Consider the following 21,333-nt stretch of genomic DNA (forward strand, 5'->3'; position numbering starts at 1 on the left):
TCAGTTACAGTTCCAGGGTGCACATGTTTGTGAACCAGAGGAGAAACATGGGAGTAGCATTGCTGCTATTGAGGATCTGCGAAAGCAGGTGGCGAGTCTGCAAAGTCAACTAACTACATTCATGTCACAGAAAAAAACAAAGTTTGCAAACAGCAAGGACCCTGCAGGGAAGCCGCAGAGTAAGATGTCAAAGCCACATGGTGTAGATGGACGTATGCAAAGACAGACTTCAAAGAGGCAAAGGGGCAGACCCAAGCCCTGGTATTGTTTCAACTGCGGTGAAGATGGACATATCGCTCCATGCTGTGTTGACCCCGCTAACCCCAACCTAGTAGCAGAAAAAAAGAAGCAGTTGGAGGAGAAACAACGCCAGTGGGAAGCGCGAGATTGTACAGATTCACCTTTAAACATCTAACAGTTCCTGTTGTGGGACAAACAGGAGCTGAGGAGAGTCAACAACGTCCCTCAGACGTAAACAATGGTGACAAAATCACAGCTGAGGTTAACAAAGTAAGTACCCCAGCAAAGACTGTCAAAGCACAAACATGTTCTGGCTTAAACCATTCAGAGCAGAACCAATCTTTCCAACTCCCTAAACAGTTGATTGGTACCAGAAGTACAGCTCAAGTGACTGTGAGAGGTGAAGAAGTCAACTGTCTTCTTGACTCAGGCTCCCAAGTTACCACTGTTCCTGAGTCATTTTACCAGCAGCACCTTTCAGAGCAAAAGATCAAGCCACTACATGACCTCTTAGAAGTGGAAGGTGCTAATGGCCAGCTAGTGCCTTACTTTGGCTATATAGAAATGACCATAACTTTTCCAAAGGACTTTATAGGTGTTCCAGTAGATGTAAACACACTTGCTTTAATCGTCCCTGACACTTCACAATCCCTCATGCTCATAGGCACAAACACCCTAGATGTACTGTTCGACATCTACTCAGAGACTGACTTAGCCAATCGTCAACCCCTCCCACATGGCTACAAAGTAGTCTTCAAAATCATTGAGTTGAGACGGAAGCAGACAAGTGACACCCATCAGGGGGTAGTGAAGCTACTTGGCAAGATGCCTCAAGTCATTCCAGCTGGTTCAACTGTAGTGGTGGAGGGAGTCGCCCTTGGCGAGGGCCTTCAGGATGAAAAATCAGTTGTAATTGAGTACCCATCATCGTCCCCCTTGCCCGGTGGCCTGCTACTTAAAGCCGGTCTGGTGGACTTTCCCCAGCGGCGGCCCCACAAGTTGCCAGTTGTTATAAGCAACGAGTCTGACCACGACATTGTCATCCCTGCCAAGTGTACTATTGCAGAGGTTAGTGCTTATCAGACCATCCTATTAAAGGAACACAACAAGACCAAACAGTCAGAACTATCCCAGAGAACTCCAGAGACTCCGTCTTTCCAAGAGCCCACCATAACCTTCAATTTTGGTGACTCCCCAGTTCCATTGGAATGGAAACAGCGCATCACTCAGCAGCTCAGCGGCATGCCTGAGGTGTTTGCACAGCACGACCTGGATTTTGGCCGGACGGACCAGGTGCGACATCATATAAAACTTTCGGATGGCACGCCTTTCAAACTACGTGCCCGGCCAATCCACCCACGGGACATTGAGGCTGTCCGGAAGCACATTCAGGAACTCCTTGATGCAGGAGTTATTAGAGAGTCAGAGTCCCCATTTGCGTCACCCATAGTGGTAGTCCGGAAAAAGAACGGCCAAGTCCGGTTGTGCATCGATTATAGGCGTCTAAACCTTCAGACTATAAAAGATGCGTACAGCCTTCCGAAGCTAGAGGACACATTCTCAGCCCTCAATGGTTCACAGTGGTTCTCTGTTCTTGATCTAAAATCAGGGTACTACCAGATCGAGGTCGAAGAAGCAGACAAACCGAAGACGGCCTTTGTGTGCCCTCTCGGCTTCTGGGAGTTCAACAGAATGCCTCAGGGTGTAACGAACGCCCCCAGCACGTTCCAGCGGTTAATGGAGCGGTGCATGGGGGATATGCATTTGAAGGATGCATTGGTCTTTCTTGATGACGTGATAGTATTCTCCCGAACCCTTGAGGAACACGAAGAAAGACTCATGAAAGTGCTCACTCGTCTAAAAGAGTTTGGGTTAAAGCTGTCACCAGAGAAATGTGTCTTCTTCCAGACTTCAGTCCGTTATCTGGGACATGTGGTCTCCAGAAATGGAGTTCGGACTGACCCTGAGAAGATTTCGGCCCTTAAAACATGGCCTGTCCCACAGACCCTGCGAGAGTTAAAGTCGTTCCTTGGTTTTGCTGGGTATTATAGAAGGTTCGTTAAGGGGTATTCCAGCATTGTGAAACCTCTCCACAACTTAACTTCGGGGTACCCACCTAGCCACAAGAAATCAAAAGTAAACGCAAGACAAAGTGCACATCAGTACCATGACCCAAAAGACCCTTTCGGAGGTCGCTGGACGCCAGCTTGCCAGGAAGCCTTCGAGTCAGTCATCCAAAGTCTCACCACTGCCCCTGTACTTGCCTTCGCTGACCCCCAGAAACCCTATATACTGCACACCGACGCCAGTACCACCGGGCTTGGTGCTGTATTGTATCAGGAGCAAGAGGGACAACTTAGAGTCATAGGCTATGCAAGTAGAGGGCTGTCACGGAGCGAAAATCGCTATCCAGCGCACAAGTTGGAGCTTCTGGCGCTCAAGTGGTCAGTTACAGAAAAGTTCAGCGACTATCTCTACGGCAACCACTTCACTGTTGTAACGGATAGTAATCCGCTGACTTACATTCTGACTTCAGCAAAACTTGACGCAACTAGCTATAGGTGGCTAGCAGCACTGTCCACATTCTCTTTCAAACTCCTCTATCGTCCAGGGAAGCAGAATGGAGATGCGGATGGATTATCACGCAGACCACACGGAGGGCTAGCGGACGACCTGAAATCACAAAAAGAGATTGAACGCATACAACAGTTCACTCAAGATCACCTTTGTGATCCAGACAACATCAATGCTGTAAATCAGTCTGTGGTGAAAGCAATCTGTGAGAGGCAGTTCACCTACAGCGTCAGTCCTGACAATGAAAGAGAGGCAGATGCAGATTGTGTTGCCTTGGTGGAGGTGCTTGCTGTGTCTCTTAGTGCTGTACCTGATAGCTATGGGCAAGAGGAACAGTTTGGAGGTCTGCCAACCATTCCCCATCTAACTGAGGCAGAGCTGGCAGACGAGCAACGAGCCGATCAGTGTATAAAGCATGTTATTTCTCGGATCGAATATGGGGACACACCACCTCCAACCGTGCGCACACAGCTCCCTGAGCTTCCACTGCTCCTCCGAGAGCTTAACCGTCTTGAGCTCCGCAACAATGTCTTGTACCGGCAACGCCAAGAGGGGTCCCAGAAAACCTACCAGCTTGTACTTCCAGCTGAGCTTCGCAACACAGTTCTCACCAGCCTGCATGACCATATGGGTCACATGGGAGTCGACCGTACACTGGACCTTGTAAGGTCAAGATTTTATTGGCCAAGGATGGCTTTGGACGTGGAAAGGAAAGTGAAGACGTGTGGCAGGTGCGTGCGGAGGAAGGCACGGCCTGAAAGAGCGGCCCCCTTGGTCAACATTAATACGACACGACCTCTTGAACTCTTGTGCATGGACTTCTTGTCCCTGGAAGCTGACAGGAGTGGAACCAAAGATATATTGGTGATCACGGACCACTTCACTAAATTTGCAGTTGCTATCCCAACACCTAATCAAAAGGCCCGCACAGTGGCAAGGTGTCTGTGGGAGAACTTTATGGTACACTATGGCATCCCAGAAAAATTGCATAGTGACCAGGGTCCAGATTTCGAGTCCCGCACAATCAAGGAGCTCTGTCAGGTGGCTGGTATCCACAAGGTGAGGACAACCCCATACCATCCTAGGGGCAATCCTGTGGAACGATTTAATCGTACCTTGCTTGATATGCTGGGAACTCTCCGTGATCAAGATAAGTCCTGTTGGCGTGACCATGTAAGACCCCTGGTCCACGCTTATAACTGCACCAGGAATGAAGTGACTGGTTTCTCCCCGTACGAACTGATGTTCGGACGCCAACCTCGGTTGCCAGTTGACCTTGCATTCAATCTGCCAGTGCAAGAGGAACAACACTCATCTCACTCTGAATATGTGCAAAAACTCAAGTCACGTCTCAAAGAAAGCTACAAGTTAGCTATGGACAAGGCTGCAAAGATGGCTCACAAGAACAAAATGAGGTTTGACAGACATGTAACTGCATCAGACTTGGAAGCTGGAGATCGGGTATTGGTCAGGAATGTCCGTATCCGGGGCAAACATAAGATTTCAGACAAGTGGGAACACACTGTGCATGTAGTGGTGAGAAGGGCAGGCAACCTCCCAGTATATACAGTTAAGCCTGAAAACAAAGATGGTCCCCTAAGAACACTACACCGGGATCTGTTGCTGCCATGTGGCTACCTACCTGTGGAGGAAAGCAGTGAGCATGTACAGAAGCCAGTGTCACGCAGGCCAAGAACCCGTGCAAATCCAGCGCTAGAGGAAGAGAACTCCTCAGACGAAGAAGATGATTTGCTCATTCCTGTTTGGTTGAGTTCCCCTGTCCACACAGTGAGTGAGAGTCCTGTAAATGTTCCTGATATTGACAACCCACCTGTTTTTGACAGCCAATCTGATTTTGGCAACATACCTGATATGCCTAACAGTACTACAGATGATACTGAGTACTTATCTACCAATGGAGTCACACCGACCGAACAAGTGGATGAAATAACCTTAGCTGAAAATGACTCACCTGTTGATGACCCAGACGTCCAAGAAAGGCAACTTCCATTTCAGGAGGCTGGCACCAGAGGTGCGAATTCTGAGGAGAGAGTGGAGGAGATAGTCCCAGTGGATACAAGGGAAAACATGGATACAAATGATTCTGTAAGGAGATCTGAGAGAAACCGTCGTCCGCCACGACGGCTTGACTATACGGAGCTAGGCAATCCTCTGATCACTGCAGCAAAATCATTCTTGCAAGGACTGTCTTCAGCTTGGGCCGATGTCATCAGTGATGGTGAAGAGCCTGCTTCGCCCTCTTCCTTGACCCGTCAAATAATCATCATTTAACTGTCTACCATGCACAGGGACGTGCATGAGTTCAGGAGGGGAGGGTGTAGCCCAGATGAAAAATATCATACTTATTCTCTTTATATTAACTGTCCACATCAACAAGCGTCGTATTTCCTATGACCATTGAATGCACCTCTCAGTTCACCCCACGTGAGGGCACCTAGCTCAGCAACCAATCAGAGCCTACCCAGGCCGCATTGACCCTGTCAGCCAGGAAGTGAGGTGGAGGTGCATGGTGTCCCGGGTTTTTCTTATCTCAGCAAGAGGAGTGGAGGCATCTGCTACTCAAACCGAGAAATCCACGGACAAAAGAGAGGAAAACTCAGGATTGAGAGGAAGGAAAGCCAGCCTACTTACCTGCTGGAAGTCCGGAGTCGAGTGGCTGGATGAAGGAGAGAGGCAACGTCGGTAAGACGAGTGTTATTCTGATGGAAAAAACTTGTAGAGACTTACCGTCGCGATCATGCTAATGCTAGCTCGGTGTCTCACAGGCTAACCACTCACCTTTCATCCGGAGAGCTGCTGCAATTCCAACGCCAGTGTGTGTTGGGCTTTTGTGAAACAGAGCAACGGTGAGCAACATGTTCTTAGCTGCTCTAAAGCTAAATTTTGTCAGTTCACTGTGAGTTTAAAGTAATCTAGAGGGTAATTTTTAGTGCATTTCTCTCTCACGAATAGGCCTATAGCGTGGAGAAATTAAGCACACTGCTTTAATGCCTCTGAACTGAACTCACATGTATATTTTGTTGCTTATTTGCACATAGTTCTGAATTTGTTATGGTGTATTGTATTTTGAGTGTCAATGGTTACTTACCATAAGTATTGTTTAATTAATGTTTACATGAATAGAGAAATATCTGAGCAACTTAGATGTTTAGTTCTCATAATTGATATGCTTGAAAATTGAATGTTGTACAACAGAACTGTGAGATTTGATAAGATTTAAGATGTTGATGCAATGAATATGAGGTGATGCAATATTTTGATTTTGTATTTTAACCTTAAACAATGCATCTGAAACAGACTGATTAGAATGTACATTTTATGACCTGGATTATAGGTCAGGTTTTTTGGAGAGGACGGAAAAGTCCAAGGACCAGGACGATATTCTGGTTGTGATAGATGGCGAGCCAACCACTTTGAGGACGATCTACCCCAAAGAAGATACACACCACACACTCATACATTCCAGTTACACTCACAAGGACCTTTGAAGTTGGCTATCGCCAGCTTAACTCTAAATTCTTAAAGGGCCCCAACGAGTACTTTTATTTTGTTGAGTGTGCACACTATTTATTTTATTTTATACTTTATCTGTACAAATTGGACAAATACCTGTTATACTTTGTAACAATACAAGAGTGGCTACTCAAAAGTTAACATTGTGTCCAGGTCATTATTGCTGCTCAATACTTTGGCTCCATACGAATTTGGTGTCTTCTGATTCTGGCCAGGGTCTTATTACGAGCCCAAGTAATTATTGCGCTGTAATTCACCTTTATACCTTAAAGTTGGTTACACATGGCTCCCAATCCGGTCGTCAAGTGATGACGTGACGAATCCTATTTCCGGGTCTAAAGTAGTCTGCGTTTAATATGGCTTTTGTGTTGTTAACATGTTTAATGTTTTGTATTTTCTTCTATTTAATCTCAAAAAGCTCCTAAAACAGTCAGTGATCACTGTTGACCTCCCTCGGCTTTTATTACCGCTAATCATTTATTTAAGCTCAGTTTTTAAAACCTTAGGATGTAACTACAGCCCAGCTCATGCAGCAGTATATGAATGACTAACCTCGTATTGTGGATGGATTATCTCAGTTGTTCTCCTGACTGAACTTCTTTATTCTAAAGAAACCCCAAACAAACAACAAAAAAACCTTGGTATGTGCCACTTGATTTAACTCTCTGGTATCTGCATTAATTTCAACACTTTCTGTAGCATTTCTAACTCTACACATCTAAATTCAAATCACTTGGATGAGTGACAAAACGTTTCTCCCACTGAAAACGCTACATTCAGATGAACAGAATCCACCTAACTTCTTGCTAACTTCTAACTCCGTTAAATGTCATAAATTCCGTTTTCATGGATGCCTGGATGTAAACTCAATTGTTACACCTGGTAGAGCAGAACGCTGATCTTTTTATTAAAGATGAAAGACTTTAGACAGTTTTTCAACTCTCAGTAATGCCATAGTGATCGTTTGATATATGGACTTGCAGTGGAGTTTAGGCCCAGACACGGCTAGTGATGTCAGACTTAACGACCGGATAAGGAGCCGGCTTGCATTGTTCACTTCCGTTCGCGACTGACACATCACTACAAAATAGCTGTTGCAATCAATTTTTGGCAAAGTAACTGGTATATAACCGGGATTTATTTCTTCAAGAGAGAGCTAGTCAAGAGTGCAGCAGAAATAACAAATATAACAGCACCTTTCTATAAACAAAAAGAACTGGATTGATGAAAATATGAGTACAAATACACATAACAAGATACTTAGAAAGCAGACCATTTCTTTATTTGATGTACAACCCCTTTGACTAAAGTCTATTTAATAATATAATTAAAAATATTAGACGTTAAAAAAACAAACAAACATCGAAAGTCACTCTTTGGGAGACACTTACCTCCCCTGGCATCGATATTTCTTCCATGCGGTGATGATGGTCTTCTGGGGAGAGTTCCAGCCCGTCCAGAGGGGGCGGATTCGCAGCGGCCCCAAACTGAGCCAAAAAGTTTTGTAGCACCTGCGTCTGCCGCTCAGTCAGGGCCTGCAGGTCTTGCAGATGACGTTGGTGCTCTGCCGCCTGCTCCTGCTGCAAGGCCGCTATGCTGGCCATCATTTGAGCTAGTGCCTGAGCTGGCTGGTAGTTCTGCGGGTTTGACATGTCGTAGCGGGAAGCTGGGCACCACTGTATCACTCTGTTCCTGATCTCCGTTATGACGCACACACACAAGGAGACAGTTCTGTGTCAGGTTTCAGTAATTCTTTTCATTCAGTTCACACTTCACTTCACACTCTTCAACTCCCACTGGCTCAGCTCTCTCACTCCGCTCTCAGTTCATTCCTTTTCAGGCCCCAGCAGCTACTAAACCAGGGTGTGGCAGTCATCAGCTCTTTCTCCCAGCCTCCCCTGTCACTGTAACCTGAACCTGCTGCTCCACCCCTCACCTGGTGCTAAACCACAAATCACACCCCACCATAAAATGACATATTGAAATTTAATGTAATTAGCGCACCATAATATTTCTAAAACAAATTCACCTGTAAGCATTTACTGTAAGTGACATTTTTCAGATGAAAAGTAACAAATGTGAAAGGATTTAATTAATTAGTGTGAATGCTTGAAAAGCATTCACAGTATTGTTCTTCTAATTAGTGTGAATGCTTGTAAAGAAATTATTTTTTGCAGTGGCACAAATAATTTATGTGGCATCTTATTTAATGCAGAACACCTGATTGTTATGTAAATAGTTTGAAATGGTTATTTAAAAAAAAAAAAAAGGTAAATGGCTGCAAATTTGCAGCTAACTTGTGTCATGGTCCTGGGTCGGTGACCCAGTGTTTTGAGTTTTGTGTCATTATTGAATTTTGATTTTGTCATAGTTTATCTTTTCTAGTCTTTCATTTCCTGTGTTCCAGGGTCTGCTGTATTCCCTAGTCAAGTCTGCGTCTGTTATGTTTCCTGTTTTACTTTGGAAGTCTGTGTCCAATGTCAGTGTCTTTAGTTTCACTTCCCCTGTCCCGTCTTTAGGTTCATGTGTGTCAGCTGTGCTCCCATGTGTGACCACTTCCCTTGATCATCCCTTATGTGTATTTAGTCTCTGTGTTTCATTCAGTCTGTGTCGCGTCGTCTGTGTTCCACGCCGTATGTCATGTCAGGTTTCAAGTCTCTGTGCAGGTCATGGCTCATGATGCTTACTCTTATATTTCACAGTTCCCTCATGTTCTGGCACAGTCTTGTTCATAGCCTCACTGTTATTAGTTTCTTCCCAATTTAGGTTCCTGTTTAGTTGTTGACCCTGTTCACTTCTCGTTTAGTTCATGTACTCCAGCCTCAAATAAAGGCACAGTCTTGTTCATAGCCTCACTGTTGTTAGTTTCTTCCCAATTTAGGTTCCTGTTTAGTTGTTGACCCTGTTCACTTCTCGTTTAGTTTAGTTCATGTACTCCAGCCTCAAATAAAGGCTCGCCTTTTGTTTAAAGTTAATTTGGTCTGCTTATCTGTGTCCGCACCTGGGTCCTCCAAACACTCTCCACACGGTCAGCCACTGCGAACCATTACAACTTGTGCATGGGATTTTAAGATTTACAATTTATATTTGTATTTAAGTTATGAAATATGATTCATTAAACATGTTTGTGGTTGTTACAGCATAAAATATAACTTTTTCTACTCAGATTTTGTTTTTTTTGTTTGATTTTAGATCAGTTGTGTTAATAGAGTATGTCAAAATTAAAACATAACTGTAAATTCAGACATGTGAGGCTGTACTGAAAAGAATGACACCAAACAAGGCAAAGTAAATAGTTTTTAATGGTGATATGTAGAGGTCAAATTAAAAGTAGTCAAAAATGGTCAATTATACCCGGGACCCCAGAAGGTTAATGATAGGTTTTGTATTGTTGATTGTCATTTATGCTTAGAAACATTTACTCATATATGCTTAGAAGTGTATAATCATTTGTAGATTGAAAGAATGTTTCATCTTAAAGGAGGTCTGTATTAACTCTGTGTAGAAGGAAGTGCATTCATTCCTCTAGAGTGTATCCTTGGTATAAATCACATACTCCCTAGGAGAGTTTATCTTTTCTTGTTGATTTATGGTATAGCAAGCACACGTATATCTGTTTAAGTATAAGAGCCTTTTGTTAGATGGACTCAGACACCTGGCACCAGCTTTAGGGAGTCTTCACAGGGTCACATCTTGACCTCACACAGATCTCTCACACACACCCATATACACACACACACCCACATACACACACACACACACCCACATACACACACACACACACACACACACACACACATACACAGGCAAGGTACTCTTTGTGTGAATGTAGACGTCATATGTTAATGAACCTATGCATATTCATGTAACCTCAATAAAAGAACAGTGGTACGGGAGAACGGACGAGAGCAACCGGGTCAGGCGAGGGAACGGCGCCTCTTCGGTCTCTCCCGTGCACGAGAAACATGAAGAACTTTGCCTACTTCGTGTCTTGCTTTGCGGTGTAATTATATTGTCTTCAACGTTCCAGCGGATAGGTACAAGCTACCTATCAGTTAAAAACTTTCTTTTAAAGTAATGCAATAGTTACTTTTCCTAGTAATTAATTACGTTTAGAAACTCAGTTACTAACTCGATTACTTTTTGAAAAATAACTAGTAACTATAATTAATAACTTTTTCAAAGTAACTTGCCCAACACTGGTGACAAATAAAGGTTGTTTGTTTTGTTTGCTTGTTAAAAATACACCATTATTCGCCATGCCACATGCTGTGAGTTGGGTACTGACTTCACAAAGAATTTTACCAGTACTGTGTTAGTGTTGAGAATATTATGTGTTTTTAGTAAATATCTGAATACAACTATTATTCAATATTTCTCCCACAAGATTGATCAGTATGTGATTTTAAAATTTTTTTAAATTATGCACTTTGACATCTTAATTCACTTACCGATTGTCTGAAGGATCAGACTTGGTGCAGATAAAGTGAATTTGCTCACACTGACCACCATTTCCAATGAGGCCATGTGCACTTTTTAGAATCTCCCAGGCCTCATTCTCTGATGCTGCCCGAGTAATTTCAGCCACAATCCACACAGTAGAACAATCTCCAACAATCTGAAAAAAATTATAGCACGTCAATTATAAATAATTAATACAAAAGATGTTAAAACAACACCAGAAAAACAACAAGAAGTTGATGTGAAAAATTACTTGTCTCCACATTTCGTTCCTGCTCTTGTTGCAATCGCCATTTCCAGGAAGGTCCACAAGTGTGACATGCTGGAGAAACTTATTGTTTGGCACCCTGACAGTCACACACTTCACTAGTGGCCAGTACCACTGCTGTGCTTTATATCCATCTTCCGGCTTTGGAACATACTTTGTATATTTAAAAAGTTCTACAGATAGCTTTTCAGCCTGCAATAAACAAGATAAATAAGATTAATACATTTACAATTAAATCAGTAAATTTAAAAAAGAAACCCAAATTTTAGACTAATTTTTTTTCTTGGGAAACATTTTAGATTTTTTTTAATGTTTAGATCTAAGGATGATCAAACTTAGGCACATATATGCACACAGTATCACAGACGCATTTGTTAATGCAGCTTCCCTAGTGTTTTATGTTTACAGCTAACAGACGCCCTGTTTGCAGACCTATAGTCTTGTGATATCCAATGGAAATTGTTAACTTATTTGCACGCGCAGTTGAAACTGTTCCTGTTATACCTTTAAACTTTTACATTCATACATTTCTATCATCATACAGGCCTGAGAATTACAGTAAAGTGACAGAGCGTTGTGGTAATGGCTCCTAGACTCTGGAGCTCTAACCCACTGAGACGTGTGATTTGCGTTAAAAAGCAGCTAAAAACTCAACTTTTAAATTTTGGTTTTGTGTAGCTTTCTCTCTTTATGCTGCCAGCACTTTGGTTCTGAACGACATTGTGATGTTTATTTCAAAAGTTGTAAAAAGGCTTACTTTTTACTTAACATTACAAAAAGTTATTACTTAAGAAAAATCAACATTCTTCTGGAGAAAAAGTATAGGATTGACATCAGTAGCTAGTATTGACCACTTTAACCCTAAACTAGAGATGGTACGATACCACTTTTTTATGACCGATACCGATATCATAAATTTGGATATCTGCTGATACCGATATGAATCCGATATAGTGTTTTTTAATCAATAAAACTGTTTTTTAATATCTTGCTGCATTTTTTTATAAGTTCATACTCAAGTTTAAATAAACAACAACACTAAAGCTATTCTGTTATACCTGTATGTAAAAAATACACTGCACCCAAAATATTTCATAGTTCAGCAATAGTGATCAATCTAATAAACTTAAACCTACTCCATCCTTCCTATTCTGGTATTTTAAAGAGTACTTAGCAGAAAAATTAAGCAACCTAACTAATAGGGTTGCAAACACCCAGCAAAAAAAATAGGGAACCACCCTCCACCTCATGATGCTTAATTGACGTAATCAACTTTAATTTGATGCAGTGTGAAAAAAAATGCACAGAATTAAATTATTTTTCAAGAATAATTAAATAGATTCAACATCTTTCTTCAACAAAAATGCAGACTGCACAGATGGTATCTTCCCAAAGGAAAAAGTAGTATAGCTTACTTAGTATATTAGACTTAAGAGTTACTATATACAGTAATGGACTTCTATACATTTTTCATCAGATTAAAACTTTGGGTGTAAGATTCAGATAATTATTTATTAAAAGCTCGACATTTTAAATGAGAATAAGAAAGAAAAGTATGTCTTTGTGCCCCCTTTTCCCTGTTAATGCCCTATTGGCCCCCCCTGGCTAAACTTTGCTAGATCTGCCCCTGCACAGTTACCAGCGGTCAGCTACGTAGAAAAGGATCCTGGTGTAGAAAGTAATATTAAATAAATTCTAACAACAGCTTATCAAGCTTAAACGTGCTGCTGTTGTTCAGCCGCTGGTTTCCTCTTTCTGGTGCAAAGTGGGCCAAAAACAAAGAAGAGAAACGGGAGTCGCGACAGAAAAGCCGATCAGCTGATCATTGATCAGTTTCATGATTGAAGTAGCAGCAGGAGAGGGAGGAAGAGAGAAGAGGCAGTCGCTCCATATATCGGTTGTTAAGCTTAACGCGGGAATGCTTTACAAACATTCAGAGATAAACTTACACACTTGCTTTACTTCTCTCGGGGATAACTTCCTCGGAGATGAAATGCTGGTTTGGTAGCGAGGCTACAATACACAAAGCCGCTCTATCACGTGACGCACACTGCTCCGACGTGCTACGGTTATGAGCCGAGTTATGCCGTTGTTAAGGTTCAAATATTGAGGAAGGATACAAGAGGTGATCGAAGAATAACCACACTGATCCGGCCGGGTTAAGTCAAACGATGATTTTAATACACGCGTGGGAAGATCACTACAGACAGCAATTGATCTTCGACTTAATAAAAGCACAAACAATTATTTTATAGATTTAGGGTTTGATTAATGACGCCCCTTCATACGTCACAGATACATTTTATACATAGATCAGATCAAAACCACAATGACTTTTAACACAGTTCGAAAGAACATCATCTTCTATTTTCATGGCCGGTATCTCCTGTCAACCTTTCAGTTCTTGTCTTGAAGTGAATTGTTCCTCTTTCTTGCCGAGACAACAAGGAACGGTTCCTCGTTTACAGAGACACTTTCGCAGTTACAACCAGACATGACTAACCTCTCACCTATAAATAAATCTAACTAATGTGTGTGTGTATGTGTTGACCTCACTCAGCCTCTATGTCACCTCTCGCCTACTAACTGTCTGTGTCTCGTCCTTAAATGCTCTCTCTCAATTCACCTGTTGCACTTCTGACCTTTCACCAGAACAGAGGCTCATCCTTATGTGTAACAACCTAACTGAAACTATATATATGTCATCTACCAAATAAATGTTTTAATCAAGAACCTCTACTAAAAGCTTAATATAAAAATGACCTGATATAAGTGTTTTGTAAGCATGTATTGCAATTCCTTCTATGTTCTAGTTTCCCTCAGCATGTATCACCTGGACAGTCACGCCAGTGAAGCTTAAGACCCTTAATGAACCGAACATCAACTCAAAATAAGCACAGATATGCAATATGTATAAAATAGTTCTGGAATACAAAGTTAATATGATAACCGTATGCATAAACATCTTAAGGCCATCTTAAAGCTATCTGTTACATTGTTAAAGCAATGATCATACTGCAAATTATATTATGCTGGTAAAATACTTTTTGTTCATCCCCACACCATGTCACAAGTTTTGTGAGGTGCTTTTTTGATATTTAATGGATTGGATTACATTTTTTATTTCTCTCCGATATCCGATCCAGTAATTTACGTCAGTATGGGACCGATACGTAATATCGGATCGGTCCTCTCTACCCTAAACCCAGCAACTTATGTCTTTTAAAATTATCCACCAATCTCTGACATTAACTTATTGAGAGATTTAACTACTCTGTTGTGCAAATATCTTTACAGCCATAAAATGCTTGATTATTTTCTCAGTTACTGTTACAGTTACTGTGTGATTCAAATTTCAGTAGGATTCAATATTCACTAATAATAATAATAATAATAATGGATTGCATTTATATAGCGCTTTTCGAGACCCTCAAAGCACTTTACAATTCCACTATTCATTCACTCTCACATTCACACACTGGTGGAGGCAGCTACAGTTGTAGCCACAGCTTCTTCGGGGCAGACTGACAGAAGCAAGGCTGCCATATCGCAAACTAAATGCTGTGGCCCCAGAAACAGAAACGCTAGGAAACGTGGAGCACGGAACCAGGAACGATTGAATAGGGACATACGGAGAAATTTAAACCACATCGGGCAAGGCGACAGTGGGCAGAGGAAAACACAGGGCTTAAATACACAAGGGAGTAACAAGGGATTGAGACACAACAGGAGAGCACAGCTGGGAGTATTCAAACATGACGAAACAAAGGGGAAGCATAACTCAAAACACTGAACACAGGACATGAGGCTATCAAAGTAAAACAGGAAACACAAGACAGGCATGGAGAAGCAGACTTGACAAGGAGGTATGGCTGACAGGGAAGACAAGAGCAAACATAGAGCACAGAGACAAGAGTAACAAAATGGAAAACGGGGAAAGAAAGGTAACAGAAACCTAAAGACTAAAACTAGGAATATATTTTAACGTGTCTGGGAAAGCTGACCAACACAGCTAATCTCCATCAACTATTCATGCATCTGGGGTGCCTTCAGCACATGAGGTAGAACCCTCTAACCTGGGGCAACATACGCCAAGTTAGAGCTATATACGAATCAATCTCTCCTATTTAAGTAGGATGCTGGGACCTGACAAGGGAGCTCAGCTGCAGGAGGCAGCTGGAAAATGTAAATAAACATGTCCCGATAGTTATCACCTTTCTTAAGCATCTTCAGTGACCATAATTCATCATGCCACTCCTAAAAGACAAAAATCATTGCATTTTAGTTTTATAAAATGTAATGTAAAGCAAATACCTGCTGTATTTTTGTAAACACATATACTGTAGCTTTAAATAAAATATTTAATTCTCACCTCCTTCGTAATGAACTCAATTTCTGCCTCATATTTTGGGCTGCAAGTGTTAGCCTCCACCTTTATCATGACTGTGGTGCATGCACTGATTATTCCAGTGGCCAAAAGATTCTTCTCATTAATGATGGTATTGATTAAAGAGCTCTTTCCAGCCCAAATTGGTGGAGAGCCTGCATGACCGCGGGGCAGACGGTCAGCATAGTCTCTCTGAGCTTAGCATGGCTCTCAGTTAAATACCTTCCACAGGAACAAAAGGCAGTACACAGCTGTTTCACACCTTAAGGTTCACACTCCCTTGCTGCCTCCCAGAGTCCTCGAAGAGACAAAAGACTCTTCCTGTGGAGTTGTCTGCTTTCCCCAACTTCCTTACTAGACCCCCACCATTTGTCTTACTGTATGAGTGTGAGACATGTTAAAATCCAGTGGCACCAAGGCATTATACAATAAAATAATGTGATTAATACAAAAGTAAAAGAAATTCCTATACAGCAAAACAAAACAGGGCGTGGCGAACTGAGGGAAAACTAAACCAAAATCTAAACTGGGAAGAGGTAAGATTACCTGCGAAGACTGTGACATAAAACATGATCATGAATCTCAACTGGAGCATGCAAAACCAAGACTTGAGGCAGTCAAAACATGAACCTGAACAGAAACATGAAAAATCCTGAGACCTGAAATGACATGAATCGAGACAAACAGATAAACCAACACTGAGCAGGGGGAGAGAGGACTTAAATGCACAAAAGGGTAATGAGGAAAGTGAAAACACCTGGGGAGAGACTGTAGGATGGGGTAGTGCAGTAGTAGATTGTTTGATGGATAAGGAGGTGTTTAGATTCTTGGTATGTGAGGAGGGCCAAGAGTGGGTCCTGTACTTGTATTTCATTATTTTTTAACAGATTTTGTGTTTTGTGTGTTTTTTCACTCAATGTAATTTCCAGATGATTATTGTTCCCATGGGCTATTTACATACTTTCAATATTTCTTTACTAGAGTGTTGAAGCTAAGCCAAAGAAAACTGGTACATACTGTAAAACACCTTATACGACACACCCATTGCTAGGGATGGGTATCGAAACCCGGTTCTTGTTGAGAACCGGTTCCCACTGTTTCAATTCCTTGGAATTGTTTGCCATTTTTGCAAACGATTCCCTTATCGATTCCAGTCGCCCCGAATGACGTCACCACGTTGCGGAGCGTCATTTACCTGGCAGGGCGCCTAAGCAGCTCAAACGCTAAAAAGTTTGGTTATACTTTACGAGAATGGATGAGGGCAACTTGCAATACTTGCAAACTAGATATTTCAAGTAAATAGCGCGATCTGCCTTATTACAAAACCTGCCATTACTGTGCGCTGCATTTAGGTGACCATGATGAGAGAGACAGACAGAGTCTGGTTGGCTCAGATGCTGGCAGTTCTCGCTGCAGTCTACTGTTAGCGTCTCCTTTCAGGCCGGGATAGACGAATGTCACCGAACAGTGACTAAGTTTGTGGTAAAAGGTTTGCACCCATTTGCCACAGCAGATGCCCCCGATTTTCGGTAAGTGAATGTGTTTAATTGTAGACAGGGACATTACTGGATATTCTTGTGTAATTGCTACAGTAGAATATTTATTTTATTATTTTACATTTACAATTTTTTTTCCTGGGGACCCTGTGAAACCCCATTGAAGAGCCATAGGCTGTGGATGTCTTAAGGTCTCACTGTTGGGTTTGTAAGGCCATGTTACTCCTAAATTTCTATCTTGTTCAAAGAGAAGATATAAAACAAAGTTTTAAGCTAATCGACCTTGGTGTTCTCCTTTTTTAAAAAGAATCGATAAAGAATCGATAAAGAATCGAATGGTTAAACAGAATCAAAAATGGAATCTGAATCGTGAAAATCTTATCAATACCCATCTGTTTCAGTTCAGTTTCAGTTTTATTTGTCATATGTAAGTTAGCACAGGGTAAACATTGCAATGTCACTCAGCAGAATGGTACAGTAGAAAAAAATTAATAAAATAAAATAATAAAAAATAAATAGAAAAATACTAAAGAGCAAAATATTAATAAGATGTAGTAAAAGAAAAGAGATTTTCAGTTAACTGACTAAATATATATATATGTATATATAAATATATGTACACACTAGTGATTAAATAAAGAAAATCTTAAATAGGAATGTGAGGGGGACGGGGGGCAGATGGGATATTGCACAGGAATTAGCAGCAATACAAACTAAACAGTACAAAAGTTTTTTTGTGGCAGTTGTTACAGTATTGCACTTTTTAAAATATAAATATCAATAAAGTGGAGTGACCAGTGCAGATTGTACAGAGTACTTGTGAAGCTGCAAGGTAGCTTCTGAGTGCGTCCTGTGTAGTGTGCTGTGTGTGTTTAAGTGTTGTGGTTGAGGTGTTGTATGGCTTGATGGTAGAAACTGTTTTTAAGTCTTGTAGTCCGAGCAGACAGACTCCTGTAATGTCTGCCAGATGGTAAAAAGGAGAACAGCTGATGTGCTGGGTGGCTGTGGTCCTTGATGATGTTGTGTGCTTTACGGAGGCATCGCTGAAGATAAATGTCCTGAGTGGCAGGAAGCCTCATACCAGTGATGTGCTCTGCTGCCTTCACCACTCTCTGTAGTGATTTACGGCTGCTGGCAGAGCAGCTTCTGTACCAAACTGTAATGCAGCTCGTCAGCAAGCTCTCGATTGCACACCTGTAGAAATTTGAGGTGATGTTGGCGTTCATGCCAAACTTCCTCAGCCTCCACAGGAAGTAAAGCCGCTGGCGAGCCTTCCTGATAGCAGCGTCTGTGTGAAGGGTCCAGGAGAAGTCCTCGGTGATGTTGACTCCAAGGAATTTGAGGCTGCTGACCCTTTTGACCTTGACACTGTTGATGTGGATGGGCTGGTGTTCCCTGACTGGTCGTTTCCGGTAGTCCACTATCATTTCTCTAGTTTTGCTGATGTTGAGAGTCAGGTTATTTTCCAGACACCACTCGTACAGTGCCATCACCTCCTCTCTATAGGCCGTCTCATCATTGTCTGTGATGAGGCCTATGATGGTTGTGTCATCCGCAAACTTGATGATGATGTTGGTGTGTGAACAGGGAATATAGGAGGGGGCTAAGCACACAACCCTGTGGCGTACCTGTGTTTAGGATGAGTGGTGAGGAGGTATGCTTACCAACTCTCACCACCTGGGGCCTGTTTGTGAGGAAGTTTAGAATCCATCTGCAGATCGGTGTTCCCAGCCCAAGGTCGACGAGCTTTGTGGCAAGTTTTGAGGGGATGATGGTGTTAAATGCCGAGCTGTAGTCGATGAAGAGCATCCTTGCATATGTATTCACTTTTTGCAGGTGAGTGAAGGTGGTGTGCGTTGCCAGGGCGATGGCATCCTCTGTGGCTCTGTTTGTCCGATAGGCAAACTGAAGAGGGTCCAGTGTGTCAGGGAGGGAGGAGCAGATGTGACCTTTGACCAGCTGCTTGTGGCACTTCATGATGACGGATGTCAGTGCAACAGGACGGTAGTCATTCGGACAGGAGACCACTGATTTTTTGGGAACAGGAATGATGGTGGATGCTTGGAGGGATGTGGGGACCACTGACTGCCTCAGGGAGAGGTTGAAGATGTTGGTGAACACCTCTGCCAGCTGGTCGGCACACACTCTGAGAAGCCACCCTGGGATGCCGTCCAGTCCTGGAGCTTTGTGAGGATTGACCTTTTTAAAAGTCCATCTCACAGCTTCTGTTTTCAAGTTAAAGTTACAGCCTCACTGTCCTCCTGAGGGTAGAGGATCTGCTCTCTGTTGTCTGCGTCAAAACGAGCATAGAAGTTATTGAGCTCATCTGCGAGAGATGCAGTGGGCTGAACACTGCCTGTGTTGTCCTTCTTTTAGTCAGTGATGCAGCACAGTCCATTCCACAGTCGCCTGGTGTCAAAGCTGTGGTAGCTGGACTCCATTTTGTCCCTGCAGTCCTTTCTGGCCTTTTTTATGAACTTTCGGGGGTCATACCTGGCTGCTTTATATGCATCAGCATCCCCGGAGTTAAAGGCAGAGGTCTGCACTTTTAGCTTGGCGCGAACATCTTTATTTACCCAGGGTTTCTGATTTGGATATATGCAGACAGTGGTTTTTGTGATGGTATGATCCATGCACTTTCCAATATATCCAATGACAGAGTCTGTGAGTTCATTGATGTTGCCATCAGCTGCATCCACAAAATCTGCTGCATCCCTCCCCATTGCTTGATGTAATTTTCTGGATAACCATTCTTTCCCAGCTCAGTTTCCACAAAGCTTTAAATGTTTCTTTTTTGTTGTTGTTTGATAATTAATTACAAATCTAACAACATCTTAATCACATATTAATAAAAGTAGCAGTCTTTAGACAAACCTGTTTTCGACATATAAATAAAGATATTTGTTTACACACTGGCATCCTGTTACATTAATGTAGCTTCACACAAACACAGATGTACAGCAGGCCTTCAGTGTGGACTTTGTTTCAGAAATGGTCATGATATCGGTTTGGATATGTGGTGAGAGGGAAACATGAAGATGAAACCAGGAGATGTCCTTACTGAATCATCAGAGCTGAACAGGTGATGGAGAAACAAGTTTACCTTTTAGGTGACATGAATGAGTTGAAGGGAAGTTGTGAACTGTTTCTGAGAGACAAATAACACCAGGATCCTCTGTAGCTGACAACTGGTAACTGTGCAGAGGCAGCTCTACCAAAGTTTTGCCATTGGGGACAGGTAATGCATTAACAGGGAAAAGGGAGCAAAAAGAAATACTTTTCTTTCTTATTCTCATTTAAAATGTCAAGCTTTTAATAAATAATTACCTGAACCTTACAACCAATGTTTTCATCAGTTGTAAAATGTATAGATATCCATTATTGTACATAGTCATTTTTTTCAGGGTCCCATCATAATTTCTTCAGAAGTAAGTACTGTATATGTTGTATATGTCCCACATTTTCTAGATTCTGTACCAGTACTGTGTGTAAAATGCCATCAAAAAGTCAATGAAGTGTTATTCTTCCTCACCTTCTGTCTCCTTTCACTTTTTAAAGGTTGCCATGTTAGAAAAAACATTTTGCCCTGCCATGCTGTTAATTGATGTGGTAAATAAATAGTTTATGAAAATATCACTAAATCTGTCAGTTATTATTTTTAATATTCAGTAATGATCATGTCTCACCTCTTAGTCTCCTCTGTCTTAATTTCAGGTTTCCAACATGTGTTGTAGATAGTTCAAGAGGTTAACGCGACCAAGCAGGCTTCGGGTTTCAGCTAAGTACTGTTTAGAATACCAGAATAGGGAGGATGGTGTAGGTTTAAGTTTATTAGACTGATACATATATACCAACAAGACAGTGTACATCACTGTGACAACGGTGTTTGTTTTCATTCAAAGGTTTTTATTATAGTGGTGGGCTGGTCTCTAATCAAAATGCCCAGGCTGATTTTTTGTCCCAGTCCAGCCCTGTATGCAGCTCATCTGCAGTCTGGAGTTACCTACATCTTCCTACTCGGAAGGCAGAATTTCCGAGTACCGAGTACAATCAAAAGTACCACGACTGCAGTTTCCGTGTTGGACGTAAAAAGCACACGTGATGCTGTGACGTAGGCTAGAATCATGGCAGAAGTCGACGACGGTCCAGGCCTGGGATTTCTCTCGTGGTAATATGCACATTATTTTTTCCTTTCTGTTGGTAGGTGGCACAGTGCAATTGTGGCTAGACAGTGCTAACATGTAAGCAAGCTAGAAGACTGGCATCCTTGCTGGGTATCCAGTTAGGGAAGCAACACATCAATACAAGAATTCTGAGTAAAACCAAAGTTACTTTCCCTAGTAACTAGTTACTTTGAAAGTACCGAGTAACTT

General features: G+C 42.0%; 1 protein-coding gene and 1 long non-coding RNA gene across 4 annotated transcripts in view; one reads left to right on the forward strand and one right to left on the reverse strand.

Annotated features, from left to right (window-relative positions):
• Nucleotides 1–8,187, reverse strand: part of LOC112431568 (nuclear GTPase SLIP-GC-like) — a 38,246-nt gene extending 30,059 nt beyond the window's left edge. For both annotated transcript variants that reach the window (XM_076883174.1, XM_076883175.1), the window contains exon 1: nucleotides 7,740–8,187. In XM_076883174.1, coding sequence (XP_076739289.1) covers nucleotides 7,740–8,000 — 261 coding nt within the window. In that variant the 5' untranslated portion in view covers nucleotides 8,001–8,187. The remainder of the gene's footprint in view (nucleotides 1–7,739) is intronic.
• LOC143418368 (uncharacterized) lies at nucleotides 4,448–6,489 on the forward strand. 2 transcript variants are annotated; one of them, XR_013098349.1, is made up of 3 exons: nucleotides 4,448–5,517; nucleotides 5,601–5,681; nucleotides 6,170–6,489. It is a non-coding gene; the product is annotated as an uncharacterized LOC143418368 (long non-coding RNA). The 2 variants fall into 2 exon arrangements; XR_013098348.1 differs by having other exon boundaries at nucleotides 5,601–6,489.
• Nucleotides 8,188–21,333: the final 13,146 nt, after the last annotated feature.

The sequence above is a fragment of the Maylandia zebra genome, linkage group LG4, assembly GCF_041146795.1.
Source record: "Maylandia zebra isolate NMK-2024a linkage group LG4, Mzebra_GT3a, whole genome shotgun sequence".
Taxonomy (NCBI): Eukaryota; Metazoa; Chordata; class Actinopteri; order Cichliformes; family Cichlidae; genus Maylandia; species Maylandia zebra.